Source organism: Malaya genurostris, chromosome 3 (genome assembly GCF_030247185.1).
Source record: "Malaya genurostris strain Urasoe2022 chromosome 3, Malgen_1.1, whole genome shotgun sequence".
Taxonomy (NCBI): domain Eukaryota; kingdom Metazoa; phylum Arthropoda; class Insecta; order Diptera; family Culicidae; genus Malaya; species Malaya genurostris.
In genome coordinates this window covers 2,528,151-2,547,914 of record NC_080572.1, presented here as the reverse complement: position 1 = coordinate 2,547,914, position 19,764 = coordinate 2,528,151, and the positions used below count along the sequence as shown (strand labels likewise).

Here is a 19,764-nt window from a genome sequence, read left to right as displayed (position 1 = left end):
AGGTTTATTTGAAAAAAATTTATGTTATCGCTTTATTTTTCCAGATAATTGTGAAAGTTCACAATAACACTCATTTTTCAGAGCTATTTTTGATAAGACTCGGAAAATCCTCCGAGTTTTCCAGCCATTTTCACCCTGTAGATAGATAAAAGTATTTCAAAGGTCTGTATGTTTTTGGTTTTGGCAAATTTTTCAAAATTTCCTAAAACCATTCGCGCGCATGGTACTTGGACGATGGCCTTATCCAAGTAACAATTCGAATGCCTAATGGTTTTGATTGTAATTTATAGGAGTTTTGTACTTGATTTTTCAATCACTACCTGTTTTATGACGACTATAATAAATGTTTTTTTTTTGACAAGTAATATCATAGTTTTTAAAGCTTCTATAAAACTTTTTACCCAGACTAACAACTGGACTACAAATAAAACAATGTGTACACTGAAATCTTTTTTATGCTAATTTACGTACCGCATAAAAAAACCGCATAACTCTGAAAATTCGCATAAAAAAAACCGCATAACTCTGAAACTTCGCATAAAAAAAACCACATAACTCTGAAACTTCGCATAAAAAAAACCGCAGAAGGGTAAACCGCATAACTCTGAAAATTCGCATAAAAAAAACCGCATAACTCTGAAACTTCGCATAAAAAAAACCGCATAACTCTGAAAATTCGCATAAAAAAAGTCGCGTAAAAAACCGCATAAAAAAAACCTCAGTGTATTAGAATAAAACCATGCAAACACTCTTAATACTGCTTTCGAACATTTTCTTTAAAACATTATTGTCAGTTAAATTCTTTCATAAATCTAGTTTTGTGTGTGTGCGTGTTCATTGGATGACAGTTTCACTAAGAGCAAATTTGAGGGTTCTAAAGTATATTTATGACACATTTGTTGTGGGCTATTTGATTTATTGCTTCTTGGATTAAGCGTAATTTGCATTAAAGAAAATTTCATGGCTGCCATTATGACAAATACAAATTATAATACGGAATACTTCGACAAATTTTCAAGGACACATTTTGCATCATGCGGTACACTGTCATGATACACTGTCAGAGTGACAATGTACTTTAACGAGTTTTCTATAAAACTAGCAACACTGAAGGGTAAGAAAAAGTTCACCATAGTTACTGTTTTTTATAGTGAAAAATAAATAAACAAACAGTTTTTATCTGATAATCAAGATCACAAGCGAAATGTAAGTTAAACAATAATCTAGAATGGTTTAGCCACCATGAATATACTACTAGCTGTATTGATATTTATAGATTCGTGGGTGTTTGTGTTCATTTTTCATCTTTTGTGCTAGTGCCGGAGATATTTAGACTGATTGTTGCAGTTTAATACAGCAACGATAAACATAAACAAACAAGTTTGTTTTGCACCGTAGCAACTAGCATAAAGCGTTGCCAGAAACGATCTCCTTCCACATTTTCAAACTATCGCAATGAAAGGGAGTAATTTGCTAGGCTTACTTGTTCTGGCTGTGAACCAAACATTGGCGGTTCGTTTGTATGGGACTTAGGGGTATTATTATTTGTATTTGATTATGATGTCCTATACCGTAGCATTTATTGACATCAAATATACTTCGAAATGCAAAAACGAATAAAAATGATGGGCTTTAATGATTCATTTTCAGAACGTATACACAAGTTTTAATGCCACGAAATAGTTTTATACAAAAATGACGAAGAATCACAAAAAATAATTTTTAAAAATCATGGAGATTTTCGCAAAAACTGCATTTATTTCACGGCGATTAGCTATAATTCTTATTTTCATCCAAACATTCACGATAAAAATAAAAGCGCATGAAGTTTGACCTCAAATTTGTAAATAAAATCTAATATATTCTTACTGGTTGCATTCAAAGCTGACATGACACACACATAGCCATTAAAAATATCAAAACGACAATTTATTCATAGCGGAATTCATTCCTTCCGAATAATTTAAATGTTGATCGTAAAGCTGGTTTCAAAATTTTCTTGAATTTGGAGTTTTAACGCAGGTTTATGCTAATTCTTCACTTTGATTTATAAACCTTATGAAGAATGGTCCACTTGGCATGTTCTTATAGAGGTTTTCAGTAGGCTCTCGTGGAGTTTAAAGTTTTAATTCAAGATTTATTATGTAGCATTGAAGACAGCTACAAGTATTTATTAATATTAAAATTGTTACTTGGGTAAATCTGTACGCAGGTCGCAAGTATATAATAAGCTGACCATAGCTCCCTCGCAGAGAGTGTAAACATATACTACTTAACGAAGCCGGTTACTGAATATTCTCTCCCAGGTTTGCTTCGCTAAGAGCAAAATTCAATGAGTATAATACGAAATCTGCATCCTATCAAAATAATTCTTAGTGAGTCTTGCAATTGTTTGTGGTCTGTTACCTGTAAATTCCGTTTTCGAAGTGAATGTTAAACGATGATAACCATCCCGAATAAAAAATATTGTAAAAAAACAATACGATTTGCTGTTACAAAACCGGCCACAACTATGCTTTGACCGTTGAAAAATATTTTAATGTATTGTTATACACTATTCAATTAATTGTGAAAATGCTTTTTACAATAGAATGTATAGGTTGTTAAATATCGTAACAACTCATATCATAAAGTTTTCTCATACATGTTTTCTTGGAAAACAATAAAATATACAGTTTGCATATTGTTTGAAACAGCACGTGTACAATAAATTCAATTGTAGAATCGTAGAAACAATATATTGAATCGTTGGAAATGAAAAAAATCTTGTCAAGATACAATAAAATGTATTGTAACATATATATTTAATTGTGAATCAATTGTTTATGCTGTACAAGCAATGGTTTATTTATTTTACGGGATCCCTGTTATCTAAAAAAAATAGGCGTGAGATTTAGTGATAAATTGAATGCATCGAGATAAAAGGTTTCACGAACATAACTAAACTAGTTGGCAACAATGAAAAGTATGCAGTTGCGAAAAGTCCGCTACCTATACTGAATCTTCTATCTTGATCGACGCCTCTCTCACGCAGGGTTGCCACATATACAGATTAATCTGTATTTTACAGATTTTTCAGATAAATTTGTGACCAAGATTCTGTATATACAGATTACAGATTTTTGGCAAGAAATACAGATTTATACAGATTTTTGAGAGTGTGAATTAAAAATAGAATAATGATCGAGTTGCAATATATTGAATCATGGTACTGTTGTTTCTCGAAGTAAAACCATTATCCTGATTTTGTGTTAATACTTAAAAGAGGGTTAAACTTACATAAATAAGAACACCAAGAGCAGTAAACACAGATGTCCTATCTGCTAATAAGAATTTTTTCTATGCTCACTTCATCATTTCGAAAGGCTCAAACTCAAAAATAACTTCCAGTCATTTTCCAAATACAACATCATAAAATTCAAACCAAGAAAGACTTTTTCATTCCGTTCTGCTTCGATTTCTTACCACATCTCACATACAGATTTTCAATACAGGTTTTTGATCTCCTGATACAGATGTACAGATTTTTCTTCTGAAAAATGCAGATTTAAATGTGGCAACTCTGCTCTCACGAATCATTGCAACTAGCTTTTAATTCTATATGCGCCTCCTGTTTATTACCTAATTTTTATTATCACAAGTGTTTTGGATTAAGCTTATTCAACAAAATTCATGAGTTGTTAATATCTAGTTTACAAAAAAATTAAATTGTATACAAACAAAGGTGTGTATGCAATACTTTCTAGATGTGATGATCGTTTTAAATTTGTGTTTGACAAACGTCGTTTTGCGTTTATTGCCGTTAAGTTACAGCGTTTCACATGATCACAGTCCAATGGGACACCCACGCAAGCGCATTGGATGACCTTAATTTTGTAAATAGAGAATGGGTTATGGGGCTCTCGCTCTCCCATTCACTCCAACACAGATGATTGTCTGTTTATAAATACTTTTTTTTACTCTATTGCATACGACAAGGTCAGGCAGAGTATCTATTCCATATCCAGTCAAATGGAAAAATCAATCAACACCGACGCAGACCAGCAACTACCGGCGGAGAATGGAAATGGTGCTCATAAAACAGCAGCTACCACCATCCAAAGCCCCGAACAGCAGCAACGGCCGCGGAAACTATCCTTCGATGATACCGATATAGAACTGTCTAAGCTGAAGCTTGGTGCAGCGGTCCGCCGGTTTCCACTTCCACACATACTGGCGGCGACCGCCACTTGTGCCATAGTCGTCCTGCTTGTACGGTACATGCTGCCGTTTAATTCGGGTGAGTTATTTATTTACCGTTCTAGTGTTTACACGTACTCAGAATCGAAAGCCTTTTATACCTCGCATGCAAAGCAACTCGTTTCCCTTGTTATGCTCATGACGCAATGCTTCCCATCGAATCTGTTTAGGTTGAGTCACTGCCCTCCGGAGTTGAATTTTATTCTAGATGCGTCACTTTTTTTTCTACAAAAATATTTCGTTTGCATTGCTCTGTTAGTGTGAAAACAATAATATATGACTACAAACAGTAATTCTCTCCACATTCCTGTTTGCTTATTAGAGCAGTATCGAACACCAATACGAGAACGAAACGTGAGGAGCATAGTGATGGGATAAGCTTTGAATAAAAGATTCTCCGTAGTCTATATAACGTTCGTTAAAACCAATCAATTTGCACCCATAGAAGTATTTGCGAGTGTAGTTTTCTCGCACCTCTGTCGCCTTGCAACCAAAGAAACACTTTCTAACCACCGACTGATGTGTGCTGTCGAACTGTTCGTTTCAGGATCCATGGATTCGGGCGTGGTTATTCTGCAGCAGTGGTATCGAAACGCTATAGACCGGCTCAATACTGCTACGGAAGCCGTCGACTACAACCGGTGGAATTTAGTGTTTCAGACATGGCTAAATGATGTACGGCAGCAACTCGAGGATCCTTCACTGATACTATTGGCGGCCTTGTTTGGACTTGGTGTGATGACCTTCACCTACCATGTAATTTATCTGGACAGCAACATCCCCGGAGTCAACCCACCGACACCGTTTTCCGCCAGCAAAAAGAAGTAGCTACATACTTCGTTATCGAATTAGTTACGATATCTTAACAAATTTCGACTTTTGTTTTTCAGAAATTTCTCCGATAAGGAGCGTCGTTTCCATTTGGGTTACGTAACGGCTCTTCTCAGTGGACTGACCGTGTTCTTGATTTGTCTGCTGATCGACTAGTTTTACAGCATCCTAGTCACTCTAGTCGTCATCAGATTTCGTTATATAGAACAGGGCCTTAACTGCAAGAAATCTACCCATACATTCTTATCATAGACGATAAGGTGATGTTGCACAATCTTAGCTATTTATAGTAAAAAAATGTAAATAACTGAAAAGAGGAAGAGACTAACCATCATTAGTTTTATCAATGTTAATTTTAAACTTAATTCACTTCCTAATGTGTCTCGAGTGGTTGACTCTTCACACCGAGGAAAATTCATAGCAAACAGCGGTAATTATGTCTATTTTCGCCTTAAATCGAAATGTTATTGTATGTAGCGCAATAGCTTTTTGGCATCTTTATATAAACTTTAAAATGTACATTAATTTTAAGCATATTTTACATATCTTGGTACAAATAAAATGGCATGTTCCTGTAATCTTTTCCTCTTTGTATTTCTCATATTGAAAGGTTATTCTATCACAAAAAAAGTACAAGTGTGTAGTAATGTCAGAGACATAACTGGATGTCGTGAATACGAATAAAACTGACTCTTACTTTATACTTTAGAATATAAATTAATTGATCGATAGTGTGAATTGTGCAATTTTTGTCCTTTTACACTACTAGAATTTGAAACGATGCACCTAAACAGTGTAGTACAGATTAGTTACAATAAACATTCTGACACACAAATATTACGAAATAACCAGTATAGTTCCTTATGATAAAATAATGGTGGTTCTGAAAAGAACCTTTTATGAAGGCGTTCGTGATGGAGAGTGACGGGTTTAGTTCAAATTCCGATGGATACCATTGACTTCCAATGGATACCGCTGACTTTTTGTGGTAACAAGCTTTGTATTTCGCTTGGAGATTCTTCGATTGCACCATAATCAACACGATGACAACGACAGCCAAATTCGAAATGAATGGCTTCTGAGTCGGTGCTATGCATTTTATATAGCAAATCATCAGAAAGTTTACTACAAACTACAACTGGTTGAAAAATGGGCCATATACAGTAGATTGAAGGTGGAGCAGTCGTCAATAATGAGAGCAGACCATTTGCATGCTATAAAGCCTCAAACGCTTAGGTCGTGCTTTCATTTGGACTTCAGTCGTCAGGTCCAGCAGTTGGCAATGGCAGCAGACCTTTTGCGTGGTATAGAGCCTCAAACGCTTAGGTCGTGCTTTCTTTGCTTAATTTTCGATTTACAAAGCAGCAATCTTTATAGTTCTTTAGGTAACATTTAAAGCCATTAGAAAGGCTGATTTTGCATAATGTTCCACATTGTTGTCCATTTTCCGTTGTATTTTGCTCCAATGCAAACGACCACCAACCGGATGATGTAATCAATCTTCTTCGAAGGGAAACTGGCTCTGCGACCTGACGACTGCTCCACCTGACGACCGAAGTCCAAATGAAAGCATTGTCCACTGCTGCTCCCGACGATTGAAGTCCAAATGAAAGCACGACCTAACCGTTTGAGGCTCTATACCACGCAAAAGGTCTGCTTTCATTGCCAACTGCTCCACCTGACGACTGAAGTCCAAATGGGAGTTGCGACCTGAGCGTTTGAGGTTTTTAACCACGCAGAAGTTGCACCGACGACACGACCTGCCACTCGCCTTCCAAAACTGTATCGTAAATTTGACTACCCCTCAGTAACTGGTAATGTCAAAACGAAATAGCATGAAAAAAATTGAAACTGGCATCACAAGTTGATAAATTATTGACTTGGAATAACAGTTACCTTGGTTACGTACTTTATACTGATTGCCAAAGAGAAGTAAATGTTTTTATATCTCCAACTTTCTCTTCCAATAACTTTTATTCTTTTCGGTCAGGGGCAACATTTTGATCGTAGCTCGGCTCAAACCAACGAGAAGAACATGGGAATGATACAACGAGCTATGCGCGGCCAATCGACTACGAAAATAAGCGCACTGCTGCCCCTATATAATGTTCGTCGAATTTATTTCTTTGGGGAAGGATTCCATCGACATCTTCGAATAAGGGTAAACTACCTGCTACGCAATCAACCGAGACAAGACTATTCGAATCACGCTAAATCGTACCGCTCGAAAGATAGTCGGTTTGATCATATGCCTTTCCTGTACCGGGTCTACTGCAGCTAGTGGTTAATGTGTATCGAAGAATAGCTGGAACAAATTAATTGTCCATGTTCGTTGGGAAACGATAAGACTACAAATTTGGATCTCCGAACACAAAGTGTCTGTCGTCTGTCGTTGATGACATAGGGACGGATCATTGGCTGAGTCTTCCAACTGCGATGGATAGAATTCCATTCGGAATACCGAAGCAAGTAGTGTCTTAAGATGCTCATAGATGACTACAATCTGCAGATTTCGTATGCAAAGTTTTCATCCAATGCAAAGTACATTTGGTGGAAATGTTGGTTGACACATTGAAACTCTGAGACTACAGTAATGATAAATGTTTCGGCTGGTTTATACTTTTGTTCATTGTTGATTCAATAAAATTTCGAAAATCGACTTCATTTAAATGTAATTCTACTCTGTTTTCAATTCCGTAGTTTGCAACTATGACATCGTCATATTGATTGCCGCACCATTATTTTTCATCACATTGTTAACCATCACGCAATGCGACATTACGTTATGTTTCATGAGTCTCAAATATCACCTCACTCTTTGAAGACTTTTCAATGTTGCGTTCTGCTTTCATCAATAGTTTTCTTTTGTTTCAATGCCTGACCATGCCTGATGCATCAATTCTAGTTCCATATGACTCCAAAGATTCGACAGAGCAGGTCATAATTTATTACGGGCAGTTGATATCACCTCATATATCGCAAAATTTCTTGAATTTATCTAGAACAGTGACTAACCTAAATAGAAACCTTATCATGCTCACATAAGTAGGATAACGAATTTTCTTTTGAGCACAATGCCGAAGCAAGGAGATATCCTGGAGAGATTCTTTTAATGTGTGGACTCAAAAATTAAATCAAACTATAATTAGAGGATAACATGTATCGTTTTTTTTATCTGAAATTTAAACAATCACAGGATTTTATCAGTCGACAATTTCAGAAATAGTTTGAATTGATTCGTTTGTTTATTTATTTTGGGGCTCCTTGGTAACTAGTTCATGGCAACTTAAACAGTGTTGTTCGAGAAAATTATTTTTATCATTATCAAGGGGTCGCTCTATTTGTGGTAACTGGCGTTGAATCGTACACGAACGATTTTATCCCTTTTTTTTTTCGGAGTGCCTGGTCGTGTCGTCGGTTGCACTCTCCGAAGCTGCTGGTTGATTAAATCAGTCCCACGACGTCTGCTTCCATCCAACGCACAAGAAAAAATGATCGATTTTCGCATGTATTTTTTTTGCATAAATATCTGTTTATTAATTTAATTTTTGTGTATTACATCAACGTTTTACAGTACAAGTGTTTTGACTTCGTTATTAATAATAGGTGTTTTAGTTACTCTTGTTTTAGATACTAATGTTTAATCATAATATTTATTTTAATTATTAATAAAATATCTACCTACTTTTAACTATCCCTAACCTAATACGTACAAATTTTGAATTATTTGTATTTCAGAGATTGAGCACCTCTCTTCAAATTTCGTGCAGTATTGTTCGAATTTTTGTTCTAGTATATCTAGGGAGGCCATCTCATGTACTTCACTAGTCCTTGTCCAAGGGGGTAGATTTAGAATCAACTTTAAGATCTTACTTTGAATGCGCTGAAGTTTGTGCGTTCGTGCACAGCCCCGCCAAACAGGGACTTCGTATTCAATTGCGGGGTAGATGATTTGTTTATAGACAGCCATCTGATTCTTCAGGCATAGTTTAGATGTTCTACAAATCAGCGGATACAGAGACCTAATGAATATGCTGCATTTTTGGACGATTTTGTCAACATGTGACCTGAATATCAGATGTCTGTCAAAGGTGAGTCCTAGATAGATAACTTCGTCGGACCATTAGATGACCTCATCACCGAATCGTATTCAGCAAATTGTGACAGAACACCACCACCCGGAAGAGGTGGGATGTCTGATGTAAAAATATTGTATAGAATGGGACCTAGGATACTTCCTTGGGGTACACCAGCAGGAATAGTAAATTATTATTATTATTATATCGTTTATTTATACCCGGTTTTAACCTAGTTGCGGTCGTTCACCGGGTAGGAATAGTAAATCTTTCTGAAAGTGCATTATTCAGAGAAACCTGGAATGCTCTATCTGCAAGATAATTTTTGATAATTTTAATAAGATACATGGGAAAATTATACCGATGCAGTTTAAACACCAGGCCATCGTGTCACACATTATCGAATGCCTTTTCAATATCCAATATTGCCATGGCAGTCGTTTTGGGCATTGATTTGTTTTGCTGGATGACGTTGTTAACCCTTGTGAGTTGGTGGATGGTGGATCTTCTTTTCCGGAACCCAAACTGTTCTTCCAGTAATAAACCTGTTCATCTGCGAAAGCAAGAATTCGCCTTTGTATTGACTTTTCAAACAGCTTGGATAGGACAGAGAGTAAGCTGATGGGCTGGGATAACTTTAGCTAACTTCCACTTTGAAGGGAAGTAACCAAGCTCCCAGCACCTGTTAAAAATATTAGCTAAGAAGACAAATGAGCGAATACTCAAATGTTTCAGCTCAATGTTGAATGTGTTGTCGAAACCGGGGGCCTTCATATTTTTGGATTTTTTCACAATAGCCATCAGCTCATTCGCAGTGACTCTACTTTCCTCAGGACCCAAGCTATCTGATTGGTCAACCTCAGCTACGCTATCAGCAATGGCTCTTTCATGTGGACTAACAATGTTGAGTCCTAAATTGTGAGAACACACAAACTGCTGGCCTAGCGCATTTGCCTTCTCTACTGGTGTGAATTAAGGCATTCCTTCAGCTGCGTCTTGGGGTGACATCAGAGGAGGAATAGGCTTCGGTTTTTTCTTAAGCACCTTCGTTAAGGACCAGAAGGGCTTTGAATGTGGGAGAATTTCTCGAAGCTTTTGCTGGAAGTTCCTGTTGCGAAGCTCAGATATCCTTTCCTGGATTATCCAGTTAAGTTGTTATAAGAAGTCTTCTTATCTAGGATGCCAGTTCGTTGATACTGCCTCCGGTAGATATTTCGAAGTCGGATGAGTTTCTTGGTGGCACTGAGGATCTCGGCATATGTTGTACTGGAACCGTTCTATCACGAGCGACTGTGATTGAATGCTGGATGGAAGATAGGGCCGCATTGATTGCCATCGGGGAATCTAGTGGCAAATTGATATTAATAAGTTGGTCGGCGATTTGTTGAAATTGGACCCAGTCGGTGCGATAATAGTTCCTCCGAGGTTGAATAGGCACTGTTTCTGGTGAAGATCCCAACGTCAATATTACTGGAAAGTGGTCGGAAGAGAGCTCGTTGAAGACAACCGGAGAGCTGTCTATGGCGATGTTGCTGATGAATATATCCAAAATGGAATGAACTTCCGATCTGGAAAGTCGCGTTGGTTCATCCGGAACGAGGATGTTGTACTGTCCAGCTTCGTAATCTTCGGCAAGTACGAATCCGTTTCGATTCTGTCTTTTGTTTCCCCACAGCTCATGCCGTGCGTTCAGGTCCCCAGCAATGATGAATTATTAACTTATTAACATACCCGCCGTGATGAAAATGTGCCTCATCCGAGAAGATGATTTTTTGGCACACATTCCGCAACATTACCATGTTTTTCAAAGTAAAACTGCACTATTTTTACGCGTTCCTCAAGCGTATACACAACCATTTTCGTTCAGCGGAAGGATAAAACTTAGTTTCTGTAAAATCAGAAGTGACATTAAGGTTACCAATGTCGAAATAACCGCTAGTTAAAAAAAAAAGTTAGATGGCGGACCCTGTAGAACCATCACATACAATTTACGTGAATTTCCAGTGTGATTTGAATTGTTCGGAAAATTGACCCATACACCGGTCGCTTTACGAAAAATGTTATGTTATTTTTTCAGTGTAGATATATTGACATCTGCTGTGAAATAATTTGGCATCTCTGATCGGGTCCGACCCGAACGGCTTTCGTTGTTGACGTGCAAGCCAATTGCATGCAGCGATGTCAGATCTACGGAAATCTCCGTAGATATACGGATTCGAACATTTTCTACGGATCTACGGATCCGTAGACAAAATCTACGGAAATTGGATTTTTTCTACGGAAATCTACGGAAAATAAAATTTTTCAACGGAGAACTACGGAACTAGTTTTGTCTGGCGAGCAAAAAAAAAGCTTTCTACCGCGAGAGCTTCCGAGGAAAATGCCAATCTACGGAAATGATACTACTACAATCTGGTATCACTGATTGCATGATCAATTTCGTTCCTATACATTGCGGACACATTGTGTGTAGATTTTGCATTCGTAAATTTGTTTTACGTTACATTTTCTTAATTCTTCAAACATTGTTTTGTGTGTGATTTGTTAGCGGTCTACGTAAAGACTTCGCAATGAGTACGATTTTGGAAAAGATCGCCCAAATCGAGGCCGAGGTAATTGAAGAAAACAACATGCACTGATGAGGTTATACCGATTTGTTTTTTTTTTTTATCTCGTCTTGTCTCGTAGATGGCCCGTACTCAGCGGAACAAAGCCACAGCTGGTCATTTAGGTTTGCTGAAAGCACGACTGGCCAAGTTACGGCGTGAACTTATCACACCGAAAGGTGGTGGCGGTGCTTCCGAGCAAGGTTTTGAAGTGTCCAAAACGGGAGATGCTCGCGTGGGCTTTGTCGGGTTTCCGTCAGTGGGGAAATCGACGTTACTCTCCAATTTGGCCGGTGTATACTCTGAGGTTGCGGCGTATGAGTTCACAACGCTTACGACCGTTCCGGGATGTATTAAATACAAAGGTGCAAAGATTCAGTTGTTGGATTTGCCGGGAATCATTGAAGGTGCAAAGGATGGCAAAGGTCGCGGTCGGCAGGTGATTGCTGTTGCTCGGACATGTAATTTGATTTTTATGGTACTCGATGTGCTGAAACCACTGACCCACAAGCAAATTTTGGAGCATGAGTTGGAAGGATTTGGGCTACGATTGAACAAACAACCGCCGAACATCAGTTTCCGGAAGAAGGACAAGGGAGGAGTCAATTTGAATGCGACAGTGAGCCAGTCCGAACTAGATTTGGACACGGTCAAGTCTATTTTGTCCGAGTATAAGATACACAACGCTGATATCACGCTGAAGTATGATGCGACGACGGATGATTTGATCGACGTAATCGAGGGGAATCGGATCTACATTCCGTGCATCTATCTGTTGAACAAAATCGATCAAATCAGCATTGAAGAGCTGGACGTGATTTACAAGATTCCTCACTGTGTACCGATTTCTGCTCATCACCACTGGAACTTCGACGATCTGCTGGAAATGATGTGGAGATATCTGAAACTTGTGCGAATGTAAGTGAAAGGAGAACCATCTCGTTGGAATTTTTTTTATCCGTTTCTATTTTATTAGTTACACCAAACCCAAGGGACAACTTCCAGATTACAGTTCACCAATTGTGTTACACCACGAACATACGACGATCGAAAATTTCTGCAACAAATTGCATCGGACAATCGCAAAGGAATTTAAATAGTGAGTTTTAGTTTAAGCTTATATTCGTTCGGATGAACTGATTTTATTTATTTTAGTGCTCTGGTGTGGGGCTCATCTGTGAAGCATCAGCCGCAAAAGGTAGGTATCGAACACGTTCTGAACGACGAAGACGTTGTTCAAATCGTCAAGAAAATTTGAACTGCAATCAGTACTCATTGGCAGCATTTTTGTAGGCATGCTAATAACACGAAAAATTATGAAAACATTTAAAACGTTTTATTTGAACAAATTTACATAATTATATGTTGAGAAATCCTATTCAGTAGATTCGATAGTTGAAATTGTTGGTTCATTTCGCTGTCGGTTGGTCACGCGCCTTTTGAACTCGCTGTTATACAGACCGGTTTGTGTTGATGATCTTCTGGGCGACTCAGAGGTGGCAGGATTCCGCCTGGAGGCTGTTGTACGCCTCTGAATCGGTGCTCGAGAGGACGTTGACTCGGTGGAACCTCGTTCATACCTTGGAAATGGACGTCTTTGATGGAAGCGACTCAGGCGTCCTCTGGTGGTGCTCTGGACTGTGGTGGTAGTTACCGGTATTTGAGTAGTAGTATCTTCGATCAGTGCCGTTGAAGGTTCAGGTGAACCATCATCGTTATCCACAGTAGTAGTGGTGAGAACTGGAGCTTCAGTTTGTGGCAAAACAGTCATCACTTCTACAGCACGACCTTGTGCTTCTTCCTTGGAAGGTGTAACGCTTTGGGCCAAAATAACCACCACATTTTCGTTGACAGATGGCTCAACCGGGGCACCACTCTTTGCTCTTGATTGCTCATCAAAATGACCATCATATCCGAGTGTTGGATATATCGGACCACAACAGTGCTGATGGGTGGATTCTGGGCACCTGAACTGACTGTTAAGATACTGTTGTACCTCTAAATTTATCTCTTCACTATAGCAGGTATTGATCTGTACGCACGGGCAGCGTTTCAGCAAAGAAAAAACCTGTTGGTATTGCTGTGCCCAGCCAGTTTGCACCAGAAGGCAGACGACCGCGAGTGTTAGAAATTGTGAGCGCTGCATTCTGCAACTAGCGAACCAATGAGTCGATACGTTTCGTATAACTGTAAATATGTCGCACCTGATTCCCGTGTCTCCCGTTATTGAATAATTATCGTTGTGTCGTAGAAATGCTTTATATAAATAATTTACGTGATACTTGTTCAGCATGGGTTTGGTTTCGATTGCTATCTTGCGGTCCACGGTGCAGCACCTGACGTAGCAAAAACAGGATTTGCGATGCGTTTCGTGAATTAGTTCAATGCTAACCGGTTTTCAAGCACCAGCTGGAATTCCATTCAGGTGTGAGCGGGAATTTGCTTCCCGCGTTAACATTGCCCGAAGGGGTATTGTTTTTTTTTTGGCAAAGATTACCATCTGTCTCAATCTACTGTGATAGATTAGTGCGTACTTGGATATTTTCAACCTAATAAACTAGGTGTGAAAGTCCCCAGAGTGTAGGAAAATTTTCTCAACTCGGCTACTGTTTAAAACATTCTGTACAAAATTTTACTTTTGTTGATAGTTCAACTGGCTATTATGAAAATATACGAAAGACTTGTTTGTATCCACTTTTCTCATAACATTAGTTTTAGATTTTTCGACTACTATTTGAATAAAGACTTGATGTTTTGAACACTCTTTATCCTATAATTCCGGAACATTTTTGTCTTTCTTATACAGGGTGATTTTTTAAGAGCTTGAGAACTTTTTTAAATAATAAAACGCATAAAATTTGCAAAATCTCATCGGTTCTTTATTTTAAACGTTAGATTGGTACATGACATTTACTTTTTGAAGATAATTTCATTTAAATGTTGACCGCGGCTGCGTCTTAGGTGGTCCATTCGGAAAGTCCGCTTTTTTATCGACAAATTTTGTTCAGCGATGAGGCTCATTTCTGGTTGAATGGCTACGTAAATAAGCAAAATTGCCGCATTTGGAGTGAAGAGCAACCAGAAGCCGTTCAAGAACTGCCCATGCATCCCGAAAAATGCACTGTTTGGTGTGGTTTGTACGCTGGTGGAATCATTGGACCGTATTTTTTCAAAGATGCTGTTGGACGCAACGTTACAGTGAATGGCGATCGCTATCGTTCGATGCTAACAAACTTTTTGTTGCCAAAAATGGAAGAACTGAACTTGGTTGACATGTGGTTTCAACAAGATGGCGCTACATGCCACACAGCTCGCGATTCTATGGCCATTTTGAGGGAAAACTTCGGAGAACAATTCATCTCAAGAAATGGACCGGTAAGTTGGCCACCAAGATCATGCGATTTGACGCCTTTAGACTATTTTTTGTGGGGCTACGTCAAGTCTAAAGTCTACAGAAATAAGCCAGTAACTATTCCAGCTTTGGAAGACAACATTTCCGAAGAAATTCGGGCTATTCCGGCCGAAATGCTCGAAAAAGTTGCCCAAAATTGGACTTTCCGAATGGACCACCTAAGACGCAGCCGCGGTCAACATTTAAATGAAATTATCTTCAAAAAGTAAATGTCATGTACCAATCTAACGTTTAAAATAAAGAACCGATGAGATTTTGCAAATTTTATGCGTTTTATTGTTTAAAAAAGTTCTCAAGCTCTTAAAAAATCACCCTGTATATAGGACCAGACATTTCAATTGAGCCTAAGTTTGTGAAATTTCGGTACTTTTGGAGCTGGGAACCAGGGAATAGTAATATGGTGGCCAATACGTTTCCTGATGAAAACAAAACAGTATGTAAAGCGATTCACACGGAGCATCAGGTCTCTTCCACCGGCATGGAACGGTTACGGAACAATAACATTAATTGCAAGAAATTCATATGAAGAGACACTACGTCAACATTACGGAACGTCGAGTGCGTGAGCAATATTCGGCTAATAAAATTAATAAATTAATCTTGACGTCGACCCAAAACTGATTAATCGTCTGAATCGTGTTTAATACATGCGTTTCCTGATGAAAACAAACCAATCTCATTTGAATTTGTGGTTGTAAGGGAGCTGTCAGCAAGCCTAATAGTCAAAACCGTGTTGTTTGGCTATCAACTCACAAGACTTACACATTGGAATATATACTTTATGATTTCGATAGTCCCACGACAAATGGGCCCAACTGCAAATGAGAGCCTCTCTTTGTTTACTTTCTCTTTTGATTATTACGAAGCCATTATTGCAAGTTCTCTAAAGTTTCCAATATAAATCGAAAGCTTGTAGTTTTTAATTGAAAGTTTTGCGAAGAGTAAAGCGTCAAATATAAAATCTGTTCGGTAAATCGTGAAAGAAAAAGTAAACAAAGAGAAACTGTCATTTGCAGTTAGGCCCTTATGTCGTGGGACGGTCGATTTGTCTTCGAACTGTTCTGCCAGTTCAACGTAAATCATTAAGTCAGTGATTCCCAAAGTGATCACTAAAGCCCACCAGTGGGCACTAGCTCACTTTTATTGGGGAGTAAATTTTACTTGTCAACAGTTGGGCAATGAGTCGCAAATAGTTGGCTTATACCATTTTCGTTTATTGATCAGAGTTGCCGAAAGCTGGCCCAGAGTCGCCCAAACAACTTTTGAAATGTTCGTTTTAAGGAGTGTATCGATAAGTAGTTAGCAACATTCAAACAGTTATAACTCTGAAATGGCTTAATTTTTTGCAACGTGTTTTGCGGTGACATGTTTGTTTAACAGCTGCGCAATCGATTGGTTTCGGTACGGTTTATCGTTTCAATGATGAGTCGAATTGATCCGGAAACGCGAAAGAAAATTCTGCACACTTGGTGCTCAGAAAGTAGTGTCACGTACAACGAAATTTCAAAAGGGGTGAAAGTGCACCACACCAATGTCAAACATATTATCGAGAAGTTCCATGAAGGATTTGCCCCGATCCGGTAGGAAAACGGGTCCCAGCCAGCCCGGCCGGGACTTAAAAGTGGTAGAGTACATCAGGAAAAACCCATCGGCGTCGACGCGGGATTTGGTCAAGCAGTTCAACACCAGCATCGGGATGATTCAGCGGATCAAAGTTCGGAACTCCATGAAAACGTACAAGAAGGGCACAATTAACGCCAAGGTGTTCGAGGAAGAATGTTTGAAGAAGAGAATGCTGCTACTGTACAGAAAGCATAAGGCTCATCCTCTCTTCTGGTCGGATTTGGCTTCAGCCCACTACGCCAACTCCGTTCTACAGTGGTTGTCAAAAAATAATGTACAATTCGTGGAACAGGACATCAACCCACCGAACTGCCCGGATCTTCGGCCAATTGCAAGGTATTGGACAATTGTCAAGCGGCACTTTCGGAAGGAAGGTACAGTGTCCCAAAACATGCAGGAGTTAAAAAAAAACTGGACAGCTGCCACCAGGAAAGTCACAAAAGTAACTGTGCAGAATTTAATGAAGAATGTCAAGTCCAAAGTGCGAGCGTTTCACAGAAACTTGGATTTTCTTCAACATAATCAGTGAAATGCATAAAAATGTAATTTTTCTACAATATATCGAAAACTGATGTCAAAATATGTTTTTTTTTTCGCTTTATTCAATAATCAATGTTGCTAACTACTTTTCGATACACTTCTTAGCAACCTGGAGTCGCTCTTGATTGGACTCCAATCGCGTAGTTTCGCTCTGAAAATTTTCTCGGGTCACACCACGGCATCCATGCGAGTTTGTTTATTTTTTATTTTTTTATGAGTTCTTGTTTTCACCCTCATTCAACACAACTCAAAATTGAGTGACACACCACTCAAATTCATAAAAAGTGCACGTACTCTAAACTTGAGCCACCGCCTATATCTACTCATTTTTGAGTTAAGAGACGAAGCTTTCAAAATTTGGCTATTTTTTACTCGAAATATGGAAAAAATATTTTTTTTGAGTGAGTTTAACTCAAAACTTGAATTCCTTGCACCCAAAATAAAAACATTCTCATTCATAAATGTTTATATACAGAGTCATTCTTCTTTCTTTTGAATGGAAAGTCCAGAAAAGTGATTCAAAACCGTTTCCTTTTGACTGGTTTGGAGTCGAAATTGAACGATTCTGATATCATTATGTTGTGCTTCTCACTTGGCATAATTGAAACCACAATATTTCCATTGAAAACATCTAAGATTGATGATTTATGGTTTAAAAAACCAGATTATAAACGGCAATGAAAAACGACATATTCCTGCATCCTTAAATTCGATCAGAATAATCCGATAAAGAAAACGCACTGAACTGTTTGAAGTATTTTTTTCACTCAAATGTTTAAAACTCAACGCTTACTCTATTGTATGAATAAATGCGAGAGAACTTTTGGCCTGAGCAAATTTTACTCAAATCCATACTCAAGTTTAGACATATTGTTCCAATTTATGAATTTGAGTGATCGCAATTCAAACCAGTGTTCAAATAGCGTGTAGGGCGCGTACCACGTGTTCCTTTTACTCGGAGTCAGAGTCGCCCGTGTGTAGGTTCGAAAACGAACACGGCATTAGATACATGTACATTCAAGCACAGAGAACAGGCATCCAGTAGTCAGTTCAATGTGTGTAAGAAATTTAACGGTTGCATGGCAAAGTGATCACCAAGTAGTAATTCGCCTAAAAAGGCGCTTCGAGCGGCCCAGCAATCGCTTATGGGCTCTTGTGTTCGAGTTTGCATGCAATGGTAATTCATGTACGCGAAATCGTACTCAAAGGTGATTGTTTGCGAATTTTTACTTATGATTCACACAGCTTTTTTAAAAAAGTTTGTACTAGCTCGGATGTGAGTTCTCTGTGATTCAAGACATATTTATGACATGTAGAAACATGTGGGAAACTTCTGAATGAATCAAAGTTAACAACAAATCAATCAAAAGTAATTTTTGAATAAATCATTACTAATTCTAATCCGGGATCAAGTCGATGTATTAATTACAAATATGATGTAGATAGCGAATCATTCGATTCAATCATGAGAATTATAACCCAGATAATCGAGTAATATTCAATCGATTGAAACTAATATTCTATTATTGAACTAATCGAATAATTTGAAAAATTTTATGAGAATAAATAATTCAATTCAATTCAATGGAATAATTATTCGAGTAATCGATTAATAATCCAGATAGTCGATTCAAATAGCGGCCCTTACACGAGCATTATTTTTGTAATTTTTAATGATGACTAAGTAATGATGTATATTTCAAATTTGATAGAAATCTCGTCATTACTGCACCATTACACGTTCATTAAAATGATATTATTTTTTAGTAATGACATTTTTAATGACTCGTGTAAGGGCCGCTATCGATCGAACAATTTGAAAATTATACTAGATTATTCAGTAATGATATTTCAAATTTGCATAGAAAACACGTCATTACTGCACCATACACGTTCATCAAAAAGGGGGCGGGTATAGCGTAATGGGAAAGTCGATACCTATCACGCAGCCCGTCTGGGTTCGATTCCCAACCCCGCACATAGAAGTTTTTCTAACCCGAAGAGGCGAATGACCTTAAATTTAAAACCTCTATAATCAAAACAATCGCAATCGCACGTTCATTAAAGTGATATTATTTTTTAGTAATGACATTGACATAATTTAGTAATGGTCGTGTAAGGTCCGCTTACCGCATGATTCAGAGTAGAGGTGTGCGAAACAGTTCATATTGGTGAGCAGCTCCGAACCGATCAGCTCATTAAAATGAATCGATTCGATTGATCAGCTCATTTCGATTCAACTGATGGTTAATTTCTTGAATCGTTTTTCTTGCACATTTCTCCACTCCTCGCAGACTAATAATATGACTGATAAAATGAAGAAAAAAAAGGAAAAACGAATACTGGCGACGCCAGTTCTCAGATGCAGTTATTATTTCACAACCTTTTCCAATCCGGGAAAATAGTTCTGCCAACTGAACTACTGTGGGTGTGATGA

The 19,764-nt window shown here is 38.2% G+C and overlaps 3 protein-coding genes across 5 annotated transcripts; 2 read left to right on the top strand and 1 right to left on the bottom strand.

The window, feature by feature from the left end:
* The first annotated feature begins 3,564 nt into the window (after positions 1-3,564).
* LOC131438306 (uncharacterized) lies at positions 3,565-5,648 on the top strand. 3 transcript variants are annotated; one of them, XM_058608214.1, is made up of 4 exons: positions 3,565-3,724; positions 3,984-4,279; positions 4,787-5,063; positions 5,130-5,648. In XM_058608214.1, the coding sequence occupies exons 2-4, from the start codon at positions 4,012-4,014 to the stop codon at positions 5,224-5,226; spliced, it is 642 nt and encodes a 213-aa protein (XP_058464197.1). In that variant the 5' UTR covers positions 3,565-3,724; positions 3,984-4,011; the 3' UTR covers positions 5,227-5,648. The 3 variants fall into 3 exon arrangements, with proteins under 3 accessions (XP_058464197.1, XP_058464196.1, XP_058464195.1); XM_058608213.1 differs by having other exon boundaries at positions 3,979-4,279; XM_058608212.1 differs by lacking the exon at positions 3,565-3,724 and adding an exon at positions 3,745-3,875 and having other exon boundaries at positions 3,979-4,279.
* A 5,929-nt stretch (positions 5,649-11,577) lies between these two features.
* On the top strand, positions 11,578-13,084 carry LOC131437214 (GTP-binding protein 128up). Its single transcript, XM_058606398.1, has 4 exons — positions 11,578-11,758; positions 11,835-12,670; positions 12,729-12,851; positions 12,908-13,084. The coding sequence occupies exons 1-4, from the start codon at positions 11,717-11,719 to the stop codon at positions 13,008-13,010; spliced, it is 1,104 nt and encodes a 367-aa protein (XP_058462381.1). The 5' UTR covers positions 11,578-11,716; the 3' UTR covers positions 13,011-13,084.
* Positions 12,933-13,999, bottom strand: LOC131437215 (uncharacterized). Its single transcript, XM_058606399.1, has 2 exons — positions 13,107-13,999; positions 12,933-13,050 (listed from the first exon to the last, which is right to left on the bottom strand). Exon 1 carries the CDS (start codon positions 13,896-13,898, stop codon positions 13,128-13,130), a length of 771 nt encoding a protein of 256 aa, XP_058462382.1. The 5' UTR covers positions 13,899-13,999; the 3' UTR covers positions 12,933-13,050; positions 13,107-13,127.
* Between the last annotated feature and the right edge of the window lie 5,765 nt (positions 14,000-19,764).

Bases quoted from the DNA above. Each gene is read 5' to 3' on its own strand.
- LOC131438306 (XM_058608212.1), top strand. From the start codon at position 3,822: ATGATCACAGTCCAATGGGACACCCACGCAAGCGCATTGGATGACCTT. The intron at 3,876-3,978 runs GTAAATAGAGAA...GCATACGACAAG, and splicing joins CATTGGATGACCTTAATTTT to GTCAGGCAGAGTATCTATTC. The intron at 4,280-4,786 runs GTGAGTTATTTA...TGTTCGTTTCAG, and splicing joins CATGCTGCCGTTTAATTCGG to GATCCATGGATTCGGGCGTG.
- LOC131437214 (XM_058606398.1), top strand. From the start codon at position 11,717: ATGAGTACGATTTTGGAAAAGATCGCCCAAATCGAGGCCGAG. The intron at 11,759-11,834 runs GTAATTGAAGAA...CTTGTCTCGTAG, and splicing joins TCGCCCAAATCGAGGCCGAG to ATGGCCCGTACTCAGCGGAA. The intron at 12,852-12,907 runs GTGAGTTTTAGT...TATTTATTTTAG, and splicing joins ATCGCAAAGGAATTTAAATA to TGCTCTGGTGTGGGGCTCAT.
- LOC131437215 (XM_058606399.1), bottom strand. From the start codon at position 13,898: ATGCAGCGCTCACAATTTCTAACACTCGCGGTCGTCTGCCTTCTGGTG.